This window comes from Schistocerca serialis, chromosome 4 (genome assembly GCF_023864345.2).
Source record: "Schistocerca serialis cubense isolate TAMUIC-IGC-003099 chromosome 4, iqSchSeri2.2, whole genome shotgun sequence".
In the NCBI taxonomy this organism is placed as follows: Eukaryota; Metazoa; Arthropoda; class Insecta; order Orthoptera; family Acrididae; genus Schistocerca; species Schistocerca serialis.
This window is the reverse complement of record NC_064641.1, coordinates 482,120,541-482,143,532: the sequence shown is the minus strand read 5'-3', so window position 1 is coordinate 482,143,532 and position 22,992 is coordinate 482,120,541. Positions and strand designations below refer to the sequence as shown.

The window sequence follows — 22,992 nt, the reverse complement described above, 5'->3', positions numbered from 1 at the left end:
TTTGAAACAACACTGCTTGGTTACACTCCATTGATAGTCACTGATGTAACAGTGGGAGAGTACTGACAAGGAGATGTCAGAATGGCCATATCAGAGGAGAGTGGCTGGGCTCAAGGAGAGAGGTTCCTGCAAGCTGAAACTCGTGGCTAGTCAGAGGTAGCATGGCTGCTGCAGATGATATGCAGGGAGATGGGCTCGATCAGATGGAATGTGGATGTGGCTGGAGTAGTCAGTGAGTGATGAAGAGTTGTCCACTGATGGCCCACATCACACTCAATATGGAGAACTCATACAAGACAGGGGGCAAAGACTCAGAATTCAGCTTAGAGCAAAGGTGTTGGCAGCTGGTAAGGAGAATTCAATTAAGGTGCATATGAAGACTCGGATGTGACTCTGAGCAAAGGACTGTAATAGGATGAAGGGAGCTCCAATTGAGGGAACAGCAATAGTGGTCAACATCAGCCTGTAGTGACTCCTGATGAAAACTGGCTCTTGTCAAATGAGAAATGTCCTTTACAGCCACCAAGTGGTACAATACTGGTGTGACTATCAGTGGGCACATGACTGGTGCCCATGATGGCAGTATTAATTGCAGCATCTGTTGTACCTTTAGTGGTGAAGCTGATGGTATCACCAGTGGCCTGGAGAGGCAGCAGCCCACATTATACAGCTGTGTTGTATAACAGTGGATCCTAGAGCTGCCTCAGACATGAATCATCTGCTGCAAGGAGGAGGTGCTCTGAGAGTGGCAACCTTGTGGTGGCAGGCATCGGCGGCCATTGAGAGGACAACAATTGCTCAACAGTGGTTCTACAAGATGTGACAATGCCGAAATGTTGGCAAGGCATCCAGTGTGGCACTGGTGTAGCCAATAGCAAAGGCCACTGTGATGGGGACCTGAAAAACCACAACCAGGCAAAGCCATTGTCAAGGAAAGATTAGCTGGCTGTGGGAGTTGGTGACAGTCACAAGATCAGGTGCAGGCCAGTGTTTTGTGTTAGAATTTCCGTGAACACCCCACCATGCACAAGAGGAAAAGGACAGTAGAAGGAACAGGGAATGCGAGTGATAACTGGATCGAGGGCTCTAAGGCAGGACGAAATGATGCAGGAAACACGACATTGGCATCAAGAGGGCTGGTGGCAGTGGCGCCAGCAGCAGGTAGTGCAGTGGCAGCATCCATCAACTTCTTGGAACCCACCAGTAGCAGATGCTCAACCAGATATTAGTGCAGTGACAAGAGTCACTGTGAAGGAATCAGTAGCAGCAGCTGATACTGGTGTGATGCTAGTAGGATGGCGACAGGCTTGGTTGGAAGGTGACAGCTTTGTGGCATGTCGGCAGGGAAGTTACGGATTTGGTCAGATGAGCAACAGGCCAATGGGACATCATCATGGAAGCAATGAACTCAGTCAAATAAGTGATGGGTCTGTGGGACATTGGGAGGCAAGCAATGGGCTTGGCCGAATATCGAAATGCTTGTGGCACATTGATAGGGTGCTGACCGGCTCGGCTGAATGTGACAAATCTGTGTGCCTTCAGCAGACAGCCAACTAGCTCAGTCAATTTTTGATGCTCTGTTGGGATGTTAGCAATGTATAGATGGGCCTGGCTGGAACCGATGGAATGGTTGGACATCAGTGGAGAAACAATGGGCTCAGTCAGCTGTTGATATGTGGTGGGACCTCATCAAGGTGTTGATGGGCTTGGCTGGGAATGATGCACCAGTGGGATGTCAGTGGAGAACCAACAAAATTAGCTAGCTGTTGATGTGTTCGTGGATATCAGCAGGGTGCTGATGGGGTTGGCTTGGAGCAACAGTGATGGTTTCACACATGGTGGGAAATGGCAGGCAGCTTAGGTTGTGTAGAAGTTTGGTGTTTAATTATATATGCTGTAGCAGCACCAACTGTGCTGATACAGCTGAATGTGATGAAGCCAAAATGTATGAGGTGAGAGAGAGAAACAATTTTTGCAGTCATCCTAAGTAGCATACAGAGGTGGGTAGCTACACTGGACAAACATGCACAAAGTATAGAAAAGTCTGACAGGCATTGGTGGGATGAAATCCACTCCTTGTCATCTAGTTTTATGTTGTGGCTGTGAGAGCCACCCATTTAACATGCCCCAGGTAGCAAGAACAGAAGAACATCATTTACTCTTAATAATGGAATACAACAAAACAGTAATTCAGACTTGCTACGACACTACTTGTTTCCACCCCCCTGATAATCACTGACATATGAGGGTTGAATGGAAAGTAATGCCTCCACCTTCGTTAATTGGGTTTGGATGGGAATATTTTAATAAATCAAATGCGGAAATAATCCTTAGACTGTGATCTTTAATTGCCAACATTCACTCTTCCACATAATCACCAGCCAATTGGATACATTTCTGCCAATGATGAACAAGTTTTCTGAAGCTGCCACAGAAGAGGTCGACACTATGTTTCTGGAACCATAGTCTCACAGTTTTCTTAATTTCTTCATCAGAAGAATAATGATGTCCCCACAGATTGTCTTTCATTATTGGGATCAGATGGAAGTCAGGCGGTGCTAAATCTGGACTGTATGGAGGATTCAGTATGGTGGTGAGATTCAGTCTCTGAAGTTCCGCTGTGGTGTCACGTGAAGTGTGTGGTTTGGCATTGTCATGCTGCAACAAAACACTTTCCTTTCCCTTTCGGACCCTTGTTAGCCATTGTTTCAGAGTCTGCAGCATTGTGATGTAGAGCTCTGAATTTATTGTTGTTCCACAATCAAGGAAATCAACATGGATAACACCATCTGCATCCCAGAACACTGTGGCAATGATTTTTCCAGCTGAGGGCTGTGTCTTGAATTTCTTTCTCTGGGGTATTTGTGTCAATATTCCATAGACTGATGTATGGTCTCTGGGTCATAATGCTGTACCCACATTTCATCTCCTGTCACAATTGAATGGGGAAAGGCGTCACCTTCATTCCTATAAAGCGAGAGGAGTTCCTGGCAAATTTGAGGTGTGTGTGCTTTCATTTCAGGAGTCAGCATCCGGGGTACCTATTGTGCACAGATCTTCCGATAGACAAGCAAAGCAATAATGTGACCGACACATTCTTGTGAAATGCCAATTGTGCTTGCAATTCCTCTCTTGAGTGATACGACGATCATCCTGAATCAATCTGTCAACATTTTGCTCATGAAACTCGGTGGTTGCTGTCACAGAACATCCAACTCTTTGTTTGTCATGCAGGTCAGGTGGTCCCGCCTCAACATCTTTAAACGTACTCACCCAACAACACACAGAACTCCCATCAACACAGTCACCATAAACTGCTTTCACTCTCTGATGAATCTCCTTTTGGGTGACACCTTCTGCTGTCAAGATTTCAATTACTACACTAACCATCTGCACAGGGTTCCACACTTTACACTGTAACAACACAACTGTTCAATGCTAAGGCTTCCCGCCAACTGGAGCCATAGAGAAGACGCTTCGGAACAAGCCAGTACCTGCCACATACCAATGCTGCCAACTGTTGAAGAGTTACGAAGGTGGAGGCATTACTTTTCAGTCAATTGTTGTAGAATTGGCAGAGTCCTGACAATGGCAATGTTGGCAAAGCTATATTGGTGAAGAATGTTAGGACTCAAGGACAGTCCTGAAGAGAGGTGTTGGTGAGGCAAAGCCTATAGCTGGCAGGATGTAGTGTACCTGTTGTGGACAACATGAAGAGATGTGCTACACTGAATGGGCTGCAGTATGGCCAGCTTCATCCGGGAGTGGCAGTGAGTTGCATAGAGATGGGCCATGTGTGTGCCCGAAACTGAGCCCAGTGTGGAGAACTTGGACAAGAAGTGGAGTGAAAATTCTGGATGTGTCTGAGAGTGAAGGCATCATCAGCCAGTATGGAGAAATTGGATGTGGTGCAGAGTGAAGACTCGGATACGACTTGGAGTGAAGACATTGTTGGCTGGGATGGAGAACTTGGATAAGATGTGGAGGAAGACTCAGGTGTGACTTCAAGTGGAGGACTGCACTGGTGCAAGGAACTTGAATTGAGGGACTGACAGTTCAGTGTCAGATGTGAACTGGCTCTGGTTGGCAAAGCAGTGTACTTTATAGCAGCCTGCCGGGGGGTCTCATCCGAGATGTGGAGGGGGCCCTACCGGCGGCGATAGAGAGCACTGGGTGTATCCGACTGCAAATTGTTGCTCATGTCGGCAACTATTTGTAGTATCATTCCCAGAACTGATCGCGGTCCTCTGGTTTGCAGTCAAGTGGAAGGCTTAAACCAGAGGCTCAGATGATTCTGTGGAGATCTGGGGTGCAAATTTCTCGACCTCTGCTATCGAGTGGAGAAATGTAGGGTCCCCCTGAATAGGTCAGGCGTGCACTACACACCGGAAGCGACTACAAGGGTAGCGGAGTACGTGGTGGAGTGCACATGGGGGTTTTTTAGGTTAGAGAATTCCCTCCCTAGGCCCGAAACCAGACGTAAACAGTAATGAAATACTAAACTCAGATTGGAATGTATACTGCAGAGACAGGCTGGACAGTGAAGGGGGAGGCGTGTTTATAGCAATAAGAAGTGCAATAGTATCGAAGGAAATTGACGGAGATCCGAAATGTGAAATTATTTGGGTGAAGGTCACGGTTAAAGCAGGCTCAAACATGGTAATTGGATGTCTCTATAGGCCCCCTGGCTCAGCAGCTGTTGTGGCTGAGCACCTGAAGGATAATTTGGAAAATATTTCGAGTAGATTTCCCCACCATGTTATAGTTCTGGGTGGAGATTTTAATTCGCCGGATACAGACTGGGAGACTCAAATGTTCATAACGGGTGGCGGGGACAAAGAATCCACTGAAATTTTTTTAAGTGCTTTATCTGAAAACTACCTTGAGCAGTTAAACAGAGAACCGACTTGTGGCGATAACATATTAGACCTTCTGGTGACAAACAGACCCGAACTATTTGAAACAGTTAACGCAGAACAGGGAATCAGCGATCATAAAGCGGTTACGGCATCGATGATTTGAGCCATAAACAGAAATATTAGAAAAGGTAGGAAGATTTTTCTGTTTAGCAAAAGTGACAAAAAGCAGATTACAGAGTACCTGACAGCTCAGCACTAAAGTTTTGTCTCAAGTACAGATAGTGTTGAGGATCAGTGGACAAAGTTCAAAACCATCGTACAATATGCGTTAGATGAGTATGTGCCAAGCAAGATCGTAAGAGATGGAAAAGAGCCACTGTGGTACAACAACCAAGTTAGAAAACTGCTGCAGAAGCAAAGGGAACTTCACAGCAAACATAAACATAGCAAAAGCCTTGCAGACAAACAAAAATTACGTGAAGCGAAGTGTAGTGTGAGGAGGGCTATGTGAGAGGCGTTCAATGAATTCGAAAGTAAAGTTCTATGTACTGACTTGGCAGAAAATCCTAAGAAATTTTGGTCTTATGTCAAAGCAGTAGGTGAACCAAAACAAAATGTCCAGACACTCTGTGACCAAAATGGTACTGAAACAGAGGATGACAGACTAAAGGCCGAATTACTAAATGTCTTTTTCCAAAGCTGTTTCACAGAGGAAGACTGCACTGTAGTTCCTTCTCTAGATTGTCGCACAGATGACAAAATGGCAGATATCAAAATAGACACAGAGGGATAGAGAAACAATTAAAATTGCTCAAAAGAGAAAAGGCCGCTGGACCTGATGGGATACCAGTTCGATTTTACACACAGTACGCGAGGGAACTTGCCCCCATTCTTGCAGCGGTGTACTGTAGGTCTCTAGAAGAGCGTAGCGTTCCAAAGGATTGGAAAAGGGCACAGGTCATCCCTGTTTTCAAGAAGGGACGTCGAACAGATGTGCAGAACTATAGACCTATATCTCTAATGTCGATCAGTTGTAGAATTTTGGAACACATATTATGTTCGAGTATAATGACTTTTCTGGAGACTAGAAATCTACTCTGTAGGAATCAGCATGGGTTTCGATAAAGACGGTCGTGTGAAACCCAGCTCACGCTATTCGTCCACGAGACTCAGAGGGCCATAGGCACGGGTTCACAGGCAGATGCCATGTTTCTTGACTTCCGCAAGCCGTTCGATACAGTTCCCCCAGTCGTTTAATAAACAAAGTAAGAGCATATGGACTATCAGACCAATTGTGTGACTGGATTGAGGAGTTCCTAGATAACAGAACGCAGCATGTCATTCTCATTGGAGAGAAGTCTTCTGAAGTAAGAGTGATTTCAGGTGTGCTGCAGGGGAGTGTCATAGGACCGTTGCTATTCACAATATACATAAATGACCTGGTGGATGACATCGGAAGTTCACTGAGGCTTTTTGCAGGTGATGCTGTGGTGTATCGAGAGGTTGTAACAATGGAAAATTGTACTGAAATGCAGGAGGATCTGCAGCGAATTGACGCATGGTGCAGGGAATGGCAATTGAATCTCAATGTAGACAAGTGTAATGTGCTGTGAATACATAGAAAGATAGATCCCTTATCATTTAGCTACAAAATAGCAGGTCAGCAACTGGAAGCAGTTAATTCCATAAATTATCTGGGAGTACACATTAGGAGTGATTTAAAATGGAATGATCATATAAAGTTGATCGTTGGTAAAGCAGATGCCAGACTGAGATTCATTGGAAGAATCCTAAGGAAATGCAATCCGAAAACAAAGGAAGTAGGTTACAGTACGCTTGTTCGCCCACTGCTTGAATACTGCTCAGCAATGTGGGATCCCTACCAGATAGGGTTGATAGAAGAGATAGAGAAGATCCAACGGAGATCAGCGCACTTCATTACAGGATCATTTAGTAATTACGAAAGCATTACGGAGATGATAGATAAACTCCAGTGGAAGACTCTGCAGGAGAGACGCTCAGTAGCTCGTTACGGGCTTTTATTTAAGTTTTGAGAACATACCTTCACCGAAGAGTCAAGCAGTATATTGCTCCCTTCTACGTATATCTCGCAAAGGGACCATGAGGATAAGATCAGAGAGATTAGAGCCCACACAGAAGCATACCGACAATCCTTCTTTCCATGAACAATACGAGACTGGAATAGAAGGGAGAACCGATAGAGGTACTCAGGTTACCCTCTGCCACACACCGTCAGGTGGCTTGCGGTGTATGGATGTAGATGTAAATGTAGATGAATAGAATACTGCTGTGACAATCAGTGGGTATAGTGACTAGTGGGAGAAGAAACAATACCACCAATGGAAGTACTAATTCTCACACCTCTGGCAGCAAAGCCGACACTTCATGTTACCATAGTGGCTGTAGGATATTAAGCTGACAACTCCCATAGTGTTATTGTCCAGCCTGGATAGGCAACAGCTCACAGTACATGCTGTATTGTGTGTGACAGTGGAACCCGGGGGTTATGGTCTATGGAAATATTATTTAGAGCAACTCACCTAGTACATAGACAGTGCTCGTGTGGGAAAAGAAAGCACCAGGACAATCAGGGATAATACAAATTGGGAATCATGTTGGCTATTTTTCAGCTAAGTTAATATATTAAAGTCCGCTTTCTCGCAATTAAAAAAAAAAAATCACTCACAGAGCTTACCCCAAAGAAGCACTACCCATAATCATGATACCAGAAATGAAAAGAACCTAAACATAGAGTGCACCAGACTGAGTACAAATGTCAAAACAACTACAACTATACTGGCTTGAAGCTGTACAACAAATTGCCATTGTCTGTGAGAGAGAAATTTGAAAGGCATTTGGAAATACTGTAAACTGAGAAATGGTATATGTTGTAGGGGAATCTTCATCAGATGTATCAGTGTTCATGGTGTAGAAGTACTTTAGTTTTTGTAATATTTACTGTTGTATCCATTAAATGCATACATTCACTTGGTAAACTCATCCATATTTTAAATCTAACTTCTGCTGATCAGTACAATTTGTAATGTAAAACTGATTATGACTATTTCAGTGGGTGTTGACTAATGACAAAGATATTCTATCATAATCTAAGGCCACAACCAGTTTAAAAACAACATGGAAAGGATAGACAGCTACTCACCACATAGAGGAGACATGGAGTCACAGACAGGTATAATGAAAATTACTGCTAAAATATGAAACTTTTGGACAAGGTCCATCTTTCACTCACACAAGTACAACTCTCAAACATATTACTGTCTCTGGTCACAGGAGCGCCTGATTTCAACTGTTTCTGCATCTGTCATGAATAGCAATCTGCTGGGGTGCGTGGCGTGGGTAAGGATGAGGCATGAGGTGAAGAGGGAAAGGGATAGCAGGGTAGGGATGGGGGAAGGTGCTGTGATGCATGTGTGAGTGTGCAAGGACATGGTGTGGACAGGATGGTGCTACTAGGTGCAGTGTTGTGATCTGTCCTTGGGATTGGGTGGTGGGAGGGAGAGGAGAGAAACAGTGAAGGGTAAAAGACTGATGGGAGCAATGGTGGGATAGGAGTGTGTAGTGCTGGAGTGAGAGCAGGGAAGGGATTGGGTGGGTGGGGGAGGGGGACTAGCAAATTTTGAGGCCAGGGTGGGTTACAGAATCAAGGGGTATGTTATAGGGAGAGTTCCCATCTGTGCAATTCAGAAAAGCTGGTGGTGGTAGTAAGAATCCAGAAGGCATAGGCTGTGAAGCAGTCATCAAAGTGAAGCACATTGTGTTGGGCAGCATATTCAGCAAAAAATGGATGGTTCAGCTGTTTTTGGCCATAGTTTGGTGGTGGCATGCGAAAGATGGCTTGTTAGTTTTCATGTCCATCTAGAAAGTGGCACACTGGTTGAAGTTCACTTTGTGAATCAAATACCTGCTTTCATAGGTAGCCCTGCCTTTGATGGGGTAAGAGATGTCTGAGACAGGAATGTTGTAGGTGATAGTGGGAGGATGTATGGGGCAGGCCTTGCTTCTAGGTCTATTGCAGGGATACGAGGCGTGAGGCAATGGGTTAGGAGGAGAGATGGAATAAGAACAGGCAAGGGTATTGTATAGGTCTCGTGGGTGGTAGAACACCACTGTGGGAGGGTGGGAAGAGTACTCCTCATTTGGGAGCGTGATGAGTGGTAGTCAACGGCCTGATGGAGAATGTGATTCAGTTGTTCCAGTCTTGGGTGGTGCTGAGTTATGAGAGAGGTGCTCCTTTGAGGCCCGAGATGGGTATGTAAGAGGTGGTAGGACAAGGCATGGAAGGTATATTTCTAAACAAGGGTGGTAAAGTAATTTTGGTCTGTCAGGGCCTCAGTGAAACCCTCGGCATATTTGGAGAGGAGCTGCTCAGCACTATAGATGCAGCGACCACAGATAGCTAGGGTTTATGGAAGCGACTTCTTTGTATGGAACAGGTGGCAGCGGTCAAAGTGAAATTATTGTTGGTAGTTGGTAGGTTTGATGTGAATGGAGGCACTACAATGTTTTCTTCACAATCTTTGTCCATCTTGACTTAAGGCTGATTCCATAATGGCATTGATGTTGATGGGATGTTTGACTCCATATTCCTTCCTTCCTTTAATAGTCAGTCTAGACATAATGTTTTTTTTTTTTTTTTTTTTTTTTTTTTGCCCCTGTATAATATTAAATACAATGGTAGTATCTGAAATGTATTTTATGAAATGTGAAGTACAACTAAGATGATTTTAATTCTATGTCCATAGAACAAATGTGTGTAGAGCTTATAATACAGCTTAACAGTCAACTTATGGAAGAAGTTACGATGCAATTCGTTGGACTAAAGGCAAACAAAAAGTTATATTGGAAGAAACATATCAACTCCCTATCAGATAAATTAAACAGTTTCACAATTGCAATGCAAACATCAGAAAAACTATGCTGACACAAGTGCTGTACCTAAATATAGCATATCGCAGTCTCTACCAGTCTGTCAATAGGTGTGGTATAGTCTTCAGAGAGAGAGAGAAAGTTTTATGATTATCACATACTAGTTGACATTGTGTGCACAGATTCTATAGTATAGAAGGAAGAAAAAATATAATAATTTAATACACTAAAACTTACATAATATGAAGGCAGATGATATAAAAATAAGCCTGCTGCAGTAAATTTAGAGAGAGAAATGCTACTTTTCAGTACAAGAATTCATGGGGGAAGAAATGATAATTTTGGCAAGTTGTAACTTAGTATTAGCATCAGTTTTATATAATAAAACTATATTATTATTAGGATAGAGTTAGTTTTTGGCCAAAAAGGCCTTCTCCCGAAGGAAAAAAAAAGACCCCCCCCTCCCGCCCTCCACACACACACAGTGCTCACACTCCCATGATCGCTATCTCTGGCTGCCAAGGCCAGACTGCAAGCAGCTGCACATGATGGGAGGAGTAATCTTGGTATTGGGAAGATGGGGGAGGGGGATAGCGGGATAGGGGTGGAGGGTGATAAAGTGCTGCTTATGGGAGCATTCAGGGATGAGGTGGAGAGAGGATAGGGCAGCTAGATACAGCCAGGAGGGGCAGGTAGAGGGGGGGGGGGGGCAAGCAGCAGCAGAAAAAAAGAGAAGTAAAAGGACTGGGATGTGTAGGTGGAACAGAGGGCTGTGCAGTGCTGGTGTGAGAACAGGGTAGAGGATAGGTGGTGAAGAACAATCACTAACAAATGTTGATGCCAGAGGGTTACAGGAACATAGGATATACTGCAGGAATAGTTTCCACCTGTGCAATTCAGAAAAGTTGCTGTTGGTAGTATAACATTATGCATATTTAGGCAAGCTAATTGGCTGCCCAGTTCGTATGAGGTAAGATGAATTTGTAGTACAGTGAGCACTGCTGAATGCAGATGTCAAGGCCCGCCACAGCAGTTCATATGAGCGAACCTGTTGTGCCTTTGCCAGTGGTTACTCATATTTTAGGTACTTGGGTTATGCATGGCTCTGTTTAAAAAGTTGCAACCACTGTGCTGTGTGTGACTGGGTTCACAGGTAGCCCTGGCTTTGATGGGATAGGTGATGCTTGTGACCGGACAGGAGTAGGTGGTGGTGGTGGTGGTGGTGGTGGTGGTGGAAGGACATATAGGACAGGTCTTGCATCTATGTCTATTACGGGGATGTGAGCCATGAGGCAAGTGGTTGGGAGCAGGGGTTGTGTAGGATGGACAAGGATATTGTGTAGGTTCGGTGGGTGGTGGAATACCACTGTGAGGGGGGTGGGAAGGACAGTGGGTAGGACATTCCTCATTTCAGAGCATGATGAGAGGTAGTTGAAACCATGGTGGATAGTGTAATTCAGTTGCTCCAGAGCTGAGCAGTACTGAATCACGAGGGGAATACTCCTCTGTGGCCAGATGATGGGACTTCGGGAGGTGAGTGGTGATGGGAGTTCTGTTTCTGTACAAGGTTGTGAGGGTAATTGTGGTCTGTGAAGACCTCAATGAGGTGCTTGGTATATTTCAAGAGGGACTGCTCATCACTGCAGATGCGAAGACCCTAGGTAGCTGCGCTGTATGGAAGGGACTTCTTTGATATGGGATGGGTGGCAGCTGTTACAGCAGAGATATTGGTGGTGGTTGGTAGGTTTGATGTGGATGGAAGTACTGATGTAACCACCTTTGAGCTGGAGGTCACCATCGAGGGATGTGGCTTGTTGGGTTGAGGAGGACTAGGTGAAGCGAATGGGGGAGATGATGTTGAGGTTCTGGAAGAATATGGACAGTGTATCCTCACGCTTGATCCAGATCATGAAGATGCCATCAGTGAATCTGAACCAGGTGAGGCATTTGGGATTCTGGGTGGTTAGAAAGGATTCCTCTAGGAGGTCCATGAATACCTTGGACTAAGATGGTGCCATGCGGGTGCCTGCTGCCATACCCCGGATTTGTTTGTAGGTGATCTTTTCAAAGGATAAATAATTGTGGTGAGGATATAGTTGGTGGTGACCAGGAAGGAGGTTGTAGGTTTGGAATCCATTGGGCATGGGGAAGGTAGTGTTCAAGAGCACCAAAGGCCATGGGCACTAGGGATGTTAGTGTAAAGGGAGTTGGCATCAATAGTGACAAGCAGGGTACCATGTAATAAAGGAACAGGAACTGTGAAGAGTCAGAGGAGGAAATTATCAGTATCTTTTATATAGGAGGGCAGGTTGCAGGTAATAGGCTGAAGGTGTAGGTCTGTGAGACTAGAGCTTCTCTCAGTAGGATCATAATAACTGACCATAATTGGGTGTCCTGACTGGTTGGATTTATGAACTTCAGGAAGCATATAGAAGGATGGAGTGTGGGGAGTGGTAGGGGTGAGGAAGAGATAGACTCTGGGGAGAGATTCTGGGATGGGCCTAAGGATTTGGGGAGAAACTGGATATCCTGCTGGATTTCTGGAATGAGCTCAATGTGGCTGAGTTTGTAGGATGAGTCTGACAGCTAGTGGAGTCCTTATGCCGGGTAATCTTTTTGGTTCAACACAATCGTGGTAGAGCCTCTGTCAGCCGGTAGGATTACAAGATTGTGGTCAGTTTTTAGATGGTGAATTACAGTTCTTTCTGCAAATATTAGGTTATCTTCCATTTTGAGAGATTTTTGGGAATGATGATGAGGCAAGGTTCAAGGTTAAAAAAATCTGGGAAGTTAACAGAGGGTGATTTTGGGGCAGTGGGGGTGGATGATGGTTGGATGCAGGAGTGAATTGAGTCAGGCAGGTTTCTTTGGTGGAGTGTGAGTGTCAGGGTTGGTGGTGAAAAAAGTTTACACTGCAGGGACTGGATGAAGGAGAGAAGGTCTTTAACAAGTCGTGCATGACTGAATTTAGAAGTGGAGCAAAAGGTGAGGCCTTTGGAATGGACTGATATTTCTGTGGAGCTAAGGCTTTTGGAGGAAAGGCTCATAACTGTGTTTCGGGTCTATTTAGGTTCTAGATTCTGTACGCCATGAGGAATGTCATACCCACTACTCTTGCCACCTCCTCACATTGGTATTCCAGCACCAAGTGAACCTACACAATATCCTTGCCCAACGCTACACAACCCCTGCTTCCAAACCCTTGCCTCATGGCTCATATCCCTGTAATAGACCTAGATGCAAGACCTGTCCCATACATCCTCCCACCATCACCTACTCCTGTCTAGTCACCTAACCCATCAAAGGCAGGGCTACCTGTGAAGCCAGTCATGTCTTCTATAAGCTAAGGTGCAGTCACTGTGCTACATTCTATGTGGGCATGACAACCAACAAACTGTCCGTTCACATGAATGGCCACCAACAAACTGTGACCAAGAAACATTTGGACTCCCCAGTTACTGAGCATGTCGCCCAACATAATGTTCTTCATTTTAATGAGTGCTTAACAGGCTGTGACACCAGCATCCTTCCTACCAAAAGCAGCTTTCCTGAATTGTGCAGGTGGGAACTCTCCCTGTGATATGTTCTACAGTTTTTATGACCCTCTGAGCCACAACTTTCGTTAATTATTGTTCTTCACCCACCTATTCCCTTCCATGTTCTCACTCCCTCACTACACAGCCTTCTGTTCCACTAATACATCCACAGCATTTTTAATTCTCACCTTTCCACTGCCGCCCTCCCCCCCCCCCCCCCCACCCCCCCCCCCTTTCCCGCACCTGCCATTCATATAACTTCTTGACTGCACTAGTTGGTCCACCCTCTCTCCACCTCATCCCTGTATGCTCCCAAAAGCAGCACTTTACCATCCCACAACTCTACCCTGCTATCCCACCCCCATCCTGCCCCCATCCAGGTTGCTTCTGCCATCTTGTGCAGATGCTTACAGTCTGGCCTCAGCAGCCAGAAACTGTGGTAATATATGTGTGAGATGCATTTGGGTGTGTCTAATTTGGAAGGAGGTCTTTTTGGCCAAAGGTAGCTTGTTTGATAGTCTTTTTGTTGCACCTGTCTGCAACTCGTACTTCGATCAAGTGGTTCACATCATATACATTATGAGATCAATAAATCCAAAATTAAGAAGAAGTCTCCCTTTTAATGACTCAAGATTAAATAGCATATTACTTGCCAATGTACTAAAAGTGTACATCATAAACTTGTTTAGTTGGGAATTGTATGATTACAGCACAGATATACTCGAAGGAAGAGACTGATAGTGATAAGTATCAAACCTAAGTTACTATTATTCTTTTTTATGTGCATACCTAACTTTTTCTTAAAGCTGAGTGGAGGATTGTCTTCCCTATAACTATTTTTTGATATCATAAAATACTTTCCATCATCAGTTTAAACAGCATAATTACTAAGCACTGTTAATCATAATAAAGTATTCTACTTCTACTCATACTAATTTAAAGATAAATTTGACTCAAAAACTAAGAAGCAGGAAAGTAGTTGTTTATTTTGCAAAGTTTCCTATAGTGTTCCATTTGAAAGATTTTTTGATCCTTCAAGTTGTCTCTGGAACATAGGGCATAATACAATATTTGTTCGTACTCTATGTTCATATTCATATTCCTCTCTCCTGTCAGATCATTACTGTATATTTTATTCAATGGATCATTTCCATTTTACTTAACAAATGAGTTAACACTATGCCAACTACAGCTGTCCATTGAGAGTGAATGCAGTTGTCTTTTAGAAAGAAAGATTATTCAATAGTTCAAAATTTATGAGCCATACATGTTGCTACTTGTTTGAAATAATTCATTAACATCAAATTATTACCTGCTTTAAATGAAAATGCATGGTCCACAGGTGGAATACCACATTCCCCATGCTGATATAGTTTCAGGTCACACCATTCAACTGGAAGAACATCACCTTCCGGTGTATATACGTAGCCAGTTTCCAACCTGCAAGCAATATTCTGTTAACACCTGGCTTCTCTATCAAGCAGTTATTGCACAGGTTCCAATATAGAGGTTCCAATATAGAAGTGACTAAACAATGTTGTTACACTTTTAGAACCAATAAAGTATTCTTTTTCATTCTTTTATGCAATTTATACCAATCTAGTCTTTCTTTGCACAGTGCATAGTGAAATATTTATTTTAAGGCAACAAACTGTAAATCATATTTTGCAAAGAGCAAGATCTATACAATACTGATAGGATGAAAAATTGACAGGGTGATGGAATTATTAGTCAATATTGCTATTTTGTGTTAGGTGTGTTTTATTTTGTAAAATTTCACACTCTGTAAATATTGCCTTGTGCCATGAAAGCTGAAATTATTGTAAGGGTTTGGCTAGGTAATTTGATACTACCAGTTTCATAATGTAAATGTCCAGTACTTACCCCTGCCTAAAACATTAAATGAGTAATTTAGCTTTGATAGCTTTCCAAAATACCTACAGCATTCAAGAATGATGTGGGTACTAAAGAAAGGATAAGCAGACAACATGAAAATGTAAAGACTGGCTTCTCTTTTATCTCATTTTTTAAGCATCATAGAATTGGTTATTGTCTTACAAGAAACTTTCTTGGTGACACATGGTTTGATTTCCAAAGTAGAAGCAGCACAAATTCATCCATAGTAGAGTCTACAAAAGTTATATATGATAAGTGTTCTGTGTCACAGCATATTATTGTGTCTAGCCAGGATATTTGCCACAGTTCCCCACAATATGTGGGGCTAGAATCATGAGGAACAAGAGTAATTAATGAGTTTTTTTGGTTATACTATAGCTAAAAGGGGGTGGGTCCAAGTATAACAAGATTTCAAGTAAAACACAATTTTTGATGAAGCCTCTGTCAGAGGATGACCGCTGCCTATGGATTATGGCTCTGAGGAATGCTTTATGTGCAGCCACAGGACGCTGTGTTATGACTCAAACTGTGTACAATAGGCTGCATGATGTGCAAATTCACCCCCAACTTCCATGGTGAGGCCCATCTCTGCAACCACGACACCATGCAGAGTGGTGTAGATGGGCCCAACAACATGCCAAATGGACCACTCAGGATTGGCATCACATACTCTTCACTGATGGGTACTGCATATGCCTTCAACCAGACAATCGTCAGAGACATGTTTGGAGGCAACTTGGTCAGGCTGAACTTCTTAGACACACTGTCCAGTGAATGCAGCAAGGTGGAGGTTCTCTGCTGTTTTGGGGTGGCATTCTGTGGGATTGATCTATGCTGCTAGTGGTCATGGAAGGCGCCATAACTACTGTACGATAAGTGAATGCCATCCCACAACCATATCAGCAGCATATTGGTGAGGCATTCCTCTTTGTGGATATCAATTCACACCCCATCATGCACATCTTGTGAATGATTTCCTTCAGGATAACAACATCGCTGGACTAGAGTGGCCAGCATGTTCTCCAGACATGAACCCTATTGAACATGCCTAGGATAGACTGAAAAGGGCTGTTTATGGACAACTTGACCCACCAACCATTATGAGGGATCTATGCCAAATTGCTGTCGAGCAACGGGACAATCTGGACCAACAGTGCCTTGATGAACATGTGGATAGTATGCCACGACGAATACAGACATGCATCAATGCAAAAGGACGTGCTACTGGGTATTTGAGGTACCAGTGTGTACAGCAATCTGGACCACCACCTCTGAATGTCTCGCTGAATGGCAGTACAACATGCAAAGTGTGGTTTTCATGAGCAATAAAAAGGGCGGAAATGATGTTTATGTTGATCTCTATTCCAATTCTCTGTACAGGTTCCAGAACTCTCAGAACCAAGGTGATGCAAAACTTTTTTTGATGTGTGTAAAATAAAAGAAGATATAAATCAACCACTGCAGAAAGCACAATTTTTTTAAAACATATGAAAAAGGTGTAATGTTATCCTAGAATATATAAGTGAAATCATAATTCCAGGAAGTGTTTGAATTGTCTGCCTCCAGTACTGCAACACATCTGACACTTGTGTGCTGCTTATTGACTGACTGGTGATGCTTGGCATGTACAAACATCTTCACATCTTGCATTTACCCCACACTATGCTTTCAACACCACAAATGAATTATGCATTTCATAGATGCGGGTTTTGCCAAGACTGGGAGAGGTTGTCCACAATACATAGGTTTCTGGTTTCTGTAGAAATTTTGTGCTCTATTTGACTGATACCAGTCAATTGTGGTTAGTGCGTGAGAATAGTGCATTGTATTTAGTATTGGTTTTCTCTAAGCTTCAGACCACAAAATCTATCAACAACATAAAAATGTTGCTGAATTTGATGAGCACCACAGTTCAGGAGATTATGTCAATAAAAAATGAAAAGTTGGTCGAATGGCCCACAAACTAAAAACTTAAAAATTTGATGCCTAATAAACTGAGACAGATTGTGAGACTTGAAATTTCAAGTAAAATCTTCAGCAGACAGGTTAATGACAATGACAACAAACTTTTTTGTGATTTCAGGTAGACTAGTTGTCTATGTAATTTGAGTATGTTTTAAAGTTTCAGAACAATAAAAATTAGAAGTGATGTTCTTCTAATACCTTTTTTATCCAAGAATTTGTCATGAAATAATTACATAAGAAGTGTAACAAAGTTTAACTAAAATTCATAAACACTAAGAATTTCCATTTTGTATTACACAATCTCAGAAAACGTAACAGAAATATTTTATTTCCAAACTTTAAATAAGTAGCTCAAATGTGTAAATCAATCATTTGTTACCAAGCCATGAAGTATTACTGCCAGTCATATTCTTTGCAGAAGGTGAATTGTACTTAACCATATCTTGCTAGATATATATTATTATAATAGAGGGAAACATTCCACGTAGGAAAAATATATCTAAAAACAAAGATGATGTGACTTACCAAATGAAAGTGCTGGCAGGTCGACAGACACACAAACATTCACACAAAATTCAAGCTTTCGCAACAAACTGTTGCCTCATCAGGAAAGAGGGAAGGAGAGGGAAAGACAAAAGGATGTGGGCTTTAAGCGAGAGGGTAAGGAGTCATTCCAATCCCGGGAGCGGAAAGACTTACCTTAGGGGGAAAAAAGTACGGGTATACACTCGCACACACACACATATCCATCCACACATATACAGACACAAGCTTAGGGGGGAAAAAAGGACGGGTATACACTCGCACACACACACAGACATGTCTGCTTGTGTCTGTATATGTGTGGATGGATATGTGTGTGTGTGCGAGTGTATACCCGTCCTTTTTTCCCCCTAAGAATATATGAAAAACAAACAAACAAACAAACAAACTACTCCCCAAGTGACAGCAGAACACACATATAAAGGTATTGACATTTGCTAGCTTCTGTAGTCAGTGGCTCCTCCTCTTGGCAGAAGAGTTGAAGGACAAGGAAGAGGGATGAATGAGAAGGGCTGGTGAAGTTTAGGAAATGAGAAGAGTTGGGAAAAGTCTCCCAGAACACGGGATCAGGGGAGACTTGCTGGACAGGACAGCATCTGACAAAACTTGAAAACCCAAGAGTTTAAAGGTCGAAGACAGGGTAATAAACAATACACAGATTACTGACAACACATAGTGCAAGAGTTAATATGAATGGAAAGCTAACTGCATTGTATGTGGCAGAGGTGGACGGGGCAGGGGACAGTGGAGGGAAGGGGGGAATAGACAGGTCAGGAAATAAAAGATATAGAAAATGAAAGGGGAGTGAAGAAAGGAATAGTTCCTGATAAGAAATGCTGAGACTGAAGAAATTAATGTAAATTAAGGCCAGGTGGATGGCCAGAACCAAGAATATGTTGTATTGCCAGTTCCCAGCTGTGGAGTTCTAAGAAGCTGGTGTCTGAGGGAAAAATACAGATGGAATGTGTGGTGAAACAGACACCAAGGTCATACTGTTATGTTGTATAACATGTTCTGAAACAGGTTCAGGGCATTGTGTGCTGCTAAGATACACCCTCTGCCTATGCCCATTCACTGTAATTAATAACTTGATAGTCCTGTCAATGTAAAAGGCCGAATACTGTTTACATAACAGTTGGTACATGACGTACATTATTTCACAGGTGGCTTTCCCTTGGAAAGTATATGTTTTGCTAGTTATGTGTCGTTTCACAGGTAGCTCTCCCTTTTCTAGTATATGTTTTGCCAGTTACAAGGCTGGTATGGGTTGTGGGAGGAGAATGCAGAGGGAAAGTCTTACAGTAGGGATGGTCACGAGGATAGGAGCCACAGGGTAGGGAAATCGGTGCAGAAGCAGCATAGGGTCTGACAAGGATACTGCCAACGTTGGGAGTGTGAAGGAAACCTATTCTAGGTGTGGTGGGCAAAATGTCGGACAAAATGGACCTCATTTCAGGGCATGATTTTAGGGAGTCATAGCCTTGTCGATGTAGCTGATTAATACACACAAGACCAGGATAATACTGAGTGATAAGAGGTGTACTCTCCAATTGTCTCTTTGATGGGATCAGCAGTAACAGGATTGGATGGGATGGCCTGGGAAAGCTGCCTTTGCCCTAGGCTGATCAATCTAACAGTTACAGGACCGAGAGATCAACACCAGCACCCAGTGGCAGCCGCGGAGTAACAGCACCACACAGCGTGAAAGGTATCGACATGCCTGATACCCACCACTGACAAAGCCTACCCTTGCATGACCTGTCGCAGGCAGCAAAACATCCACTACTGCTCTTAGCACCCGACCTAACTATCGCAGATGTTTTTTTCCCTTGTCTCTTGCCATGGCACTTTTTTTCTTTCCTCTGCCCTTCAAAAAATTAACCATCATTTGACTTTTGACCCAATCTATCTCAAGATGAGCACATATTAATGGTTAACTTTAACCAGACGTACGCAAACATCACAGTACCCACATCCTGTGACACCCCACTTTAGTGATAACTAACCCTTATGCAGAGATGGCAGTAGACTTTTTGAGTTGGCCATAAAAAAAAGGGGGGGGGGGGGGGGGGGAGGAGCCAAGATTGTGCTCTCCTACAACTTCAGCAGAGAGATGACAACCATCTGTCTGTCCACCCAAATAAATCACTAATGTGTAAAAGAGCAGGTTGAACCCCATTGCTGGAACATGTTTCTGAGTGTAACATGGTTGTATTCTCTGGCTGCATCGCAACCTGTGGCATCTGTATCCTCTCTCCAATAACAGTTTTATGAACAATGTATGTGGAAATTGTCCTTAAAACACACCCTCATCTCATTCTCCTCCAGCCCCTCACTCACAGCCACCTCCATTCCCTGTGCCAATGCACCAATGCCAGTACCCTATCACATTTTGTGTGACTATTGACATTCAGTGCCCCAATTATAAGTTTAGTTACTAAAAGCATAGGTTTGGATTAAGAAGGGAAAATAATACTGTCAAACTAAACTAGGAAAAAATTTATGATTACATTATATGACTTGTATATCTTACCTTTAACAATGAACAGATAACATAGCAAAAATTACACTTAATTTTTCACAATATTAAGCCATTTCAAATAATTTGCTTCATTCTTTAACAAAGCACAGAAACCACAGCAAAAACACATTTGAGGTTACACTATATTAAGACACTTCAAATAATTTGCTCTGCACTGATTTTAATAAAGTTAAAAACGTCTGCTCAGACTTTCAGCAAGTGAGGTATGGAGTGTCTTAAGGGACAGCACATTCTACATATACATGACTTGACTGTAACAGGAAGCAATGATGTTATTATGTATGCTGACAATGGTTTCTTCTAGTTTACAGTGAAGCAAACAAATTACTGGTGGAGCACTGAAAATGCTAAAAAATACTTACGTGCCAATAACCTGTTTGTAAGTGAAAACTCTTGCAGATAAATACTACTAGAACAGCCCAGACACAAAACTTCAGACTAATGTTCTTTCCTGCATGAGATATACAATCGCACATTTCTGGGAGTTGCTGCAGACAAATCCTTTATGTGAAAGCAACAAATAAACAATATCTATTCTAAAAAAGATTTGAACATATTCTTAATTAGGTTGATATTCATTACAGTAGATAGAGACAAATTATTAAAAACATACTATGGACTCATAAATAACCTGCTACACATTTTATATTCTGCCTACTATAATGTTTTCCTTACACGTACATGGCTATGTCTTATACTGATAATATTAGTTTGATGTAACTGTTTATATCTAACCCTTGTATATACGGTGTTGATTTATGGCTATGCATGTATGTTGAGAGTTAACTATTTTTCTATGTCCTGTTGTTATATGTTGCACAAGGTGCTTTTTCATATGTTCCATGTATTGTTTTAAATAATACTGCATGTACTAATTGCTCTTTGCTCATTAAGTTGCTGTTGTTTATTGTTCAAGTATATTTTAAATGAATAAGTTACATTCAAGAGTAATCCTTTAAACATAACAAAATACAGTGTGTCCATAATTAAAGTTCCAATTTCCAAATGTTGTAAGAAGAGAACCACCGCTCAGAATTATGTAAAATCTGAACAGCATATTATTGACACAGGGGGAAACGTCATGGGGAAAAAAAGTATTAACAAAAATTTCACCAATAGCTGATGCTGTAAGTATCTTAACATAAATGGGGTCAGCTACAAATGACAGATGAATTGCATTATGGTGGCTATGGTTTGAGTTGCACATTACACCATCAGTACTGTTCAATATGCGCAGATAGAGACAAGTTTGGCAGTCAACAGTTCTGGCACTTTTAGTTAGGTAAGCCTGTAAAACCACAGTTTAATACTGTAAATAATTTGTATTGATTTATTATGGGTAATGCAAATTATATATTCTCTAATATGTAATGTCTTTGATCTATTTTAAAGAAGTGTAAAGGTTTTATGACATGTTTACTCTTTGCAAGTCAAGTTCTTTCTATTATTTGGAGGAGAGCAGTATTTAATTATGTTTATTTGTGTTGACTTCTTAATATGCTTAAATGATGAGATTTTTTAAAAATATGTTTGTTGGTAACTACATTGTAACTGGTTCATACATAGGAACTTTGCATTATATAAAGAAAAACCCAATGTAGTTCCCCTCTGCAACGGAAGCAAGTTGGTGTGCTAGGAAAGGTGGTGCTCGCCTAGGTGCCAAACAAGAGAGCACAGTGGGGAGTTGACAGCAATTAACTGATGAGCAAACAGCGCAGGTGAGGCTTATAGTATTACAAGTGGAATGGAATGGCCCCAGATTTAATATGTCACTGTAAAATGGTGCTCTCGATTTGGGAAAAGCTCTAAAATTATTATTAACAATGCCAAGAAGAGGTAAATAGAGCTTATTATTGCCAATGGAAAGACCACCTAGCCACCACACACTCGCCACCTCGATTGTGCAACCACTTTGTCACACTCACGAAAGGTCAGAAATGTATTAATGTATGAACCAGTAATGTTGTGTTTGGTTTTATGGAAATATAATCCTAATGTTCAAAAATGTGTTTGAATAAAGTTTCCATCCAATGCACTTTTCCAAGTAGGATCCTCACAGTTAAGTAATGACATCTGAGAATGTTGTTTGCATAAAAAGCATTAACAATTCTATGGTGCATTTTTTTGATGCGTGGCAAAGTTTTATGCCAGTACACTTAATGTGCTGGGCAAGAATTACATGTTTCTTGTACACATAACAGTGACTGTCCATGTTTGAATGTTTTGAAATGTAACTAGAAAATGAACTTAAAAATCAGTTTAGGAAAGAGTATTACTTGGAAAAGAGAGTACTAATGTTTACTGATTTAAAATTGTTTTCAAAACTTACTTGTTTCACAAATGGTACTATAAACATTTTGTCTAAAGGTTGTTTGAAGTAAAAGTTTACTGGAAATTGTCTCTGTTTTGTAGAGGTTATTGTCTGGGTAAAGAGTGTTAAAATAGTACAAACTTAATGATCTCAAGTTGAAAGAGTAGTCCAATCCTACCTTAATGATACATAAATTTGAAAGTGTATACAATTTTGTTGTTTCAATGAAAGGGCTAGTTTGTGGGATCACATTTCTTTTCCATCATAACAAAAAGAATAAATCAGCTTAGTAGGTTTCTAGCTAATAATTCTTGAAGTAATCACTGAGAAACAAAGATAGAAAGTTTGTATACTGTGTGTCCTATTTGCTTCTGTATAGTGAATGTGTGTATTAATTGTACTTGACTATTATTATGTGCTATCTGGTCTTGT

General features: G+C 42.0%; 1 protein-coding gene across 1 annotated transcript in view; it reads right to left on the bottom strand.

Annotated features, from left to right (window-relative positions):
• The window catches only part of LOC126474556 (uncharacterized), a 234,788-nt gene that overhangs the window by 51,016 nt on the left and 160,780 nt on the right, over positions 1-22,992 (bottom strand). The window contains exon 8 of the mRNA XM_050102031.1: positions 14,616-14,743. Within this exon, the coding sequence (XP_049957988.1) occupies positions 14,616-14,743 (128 nt within the window). The remainder of the gene's footprint in view (positions 1-14,615; positions 14,744-22,992) is intronic.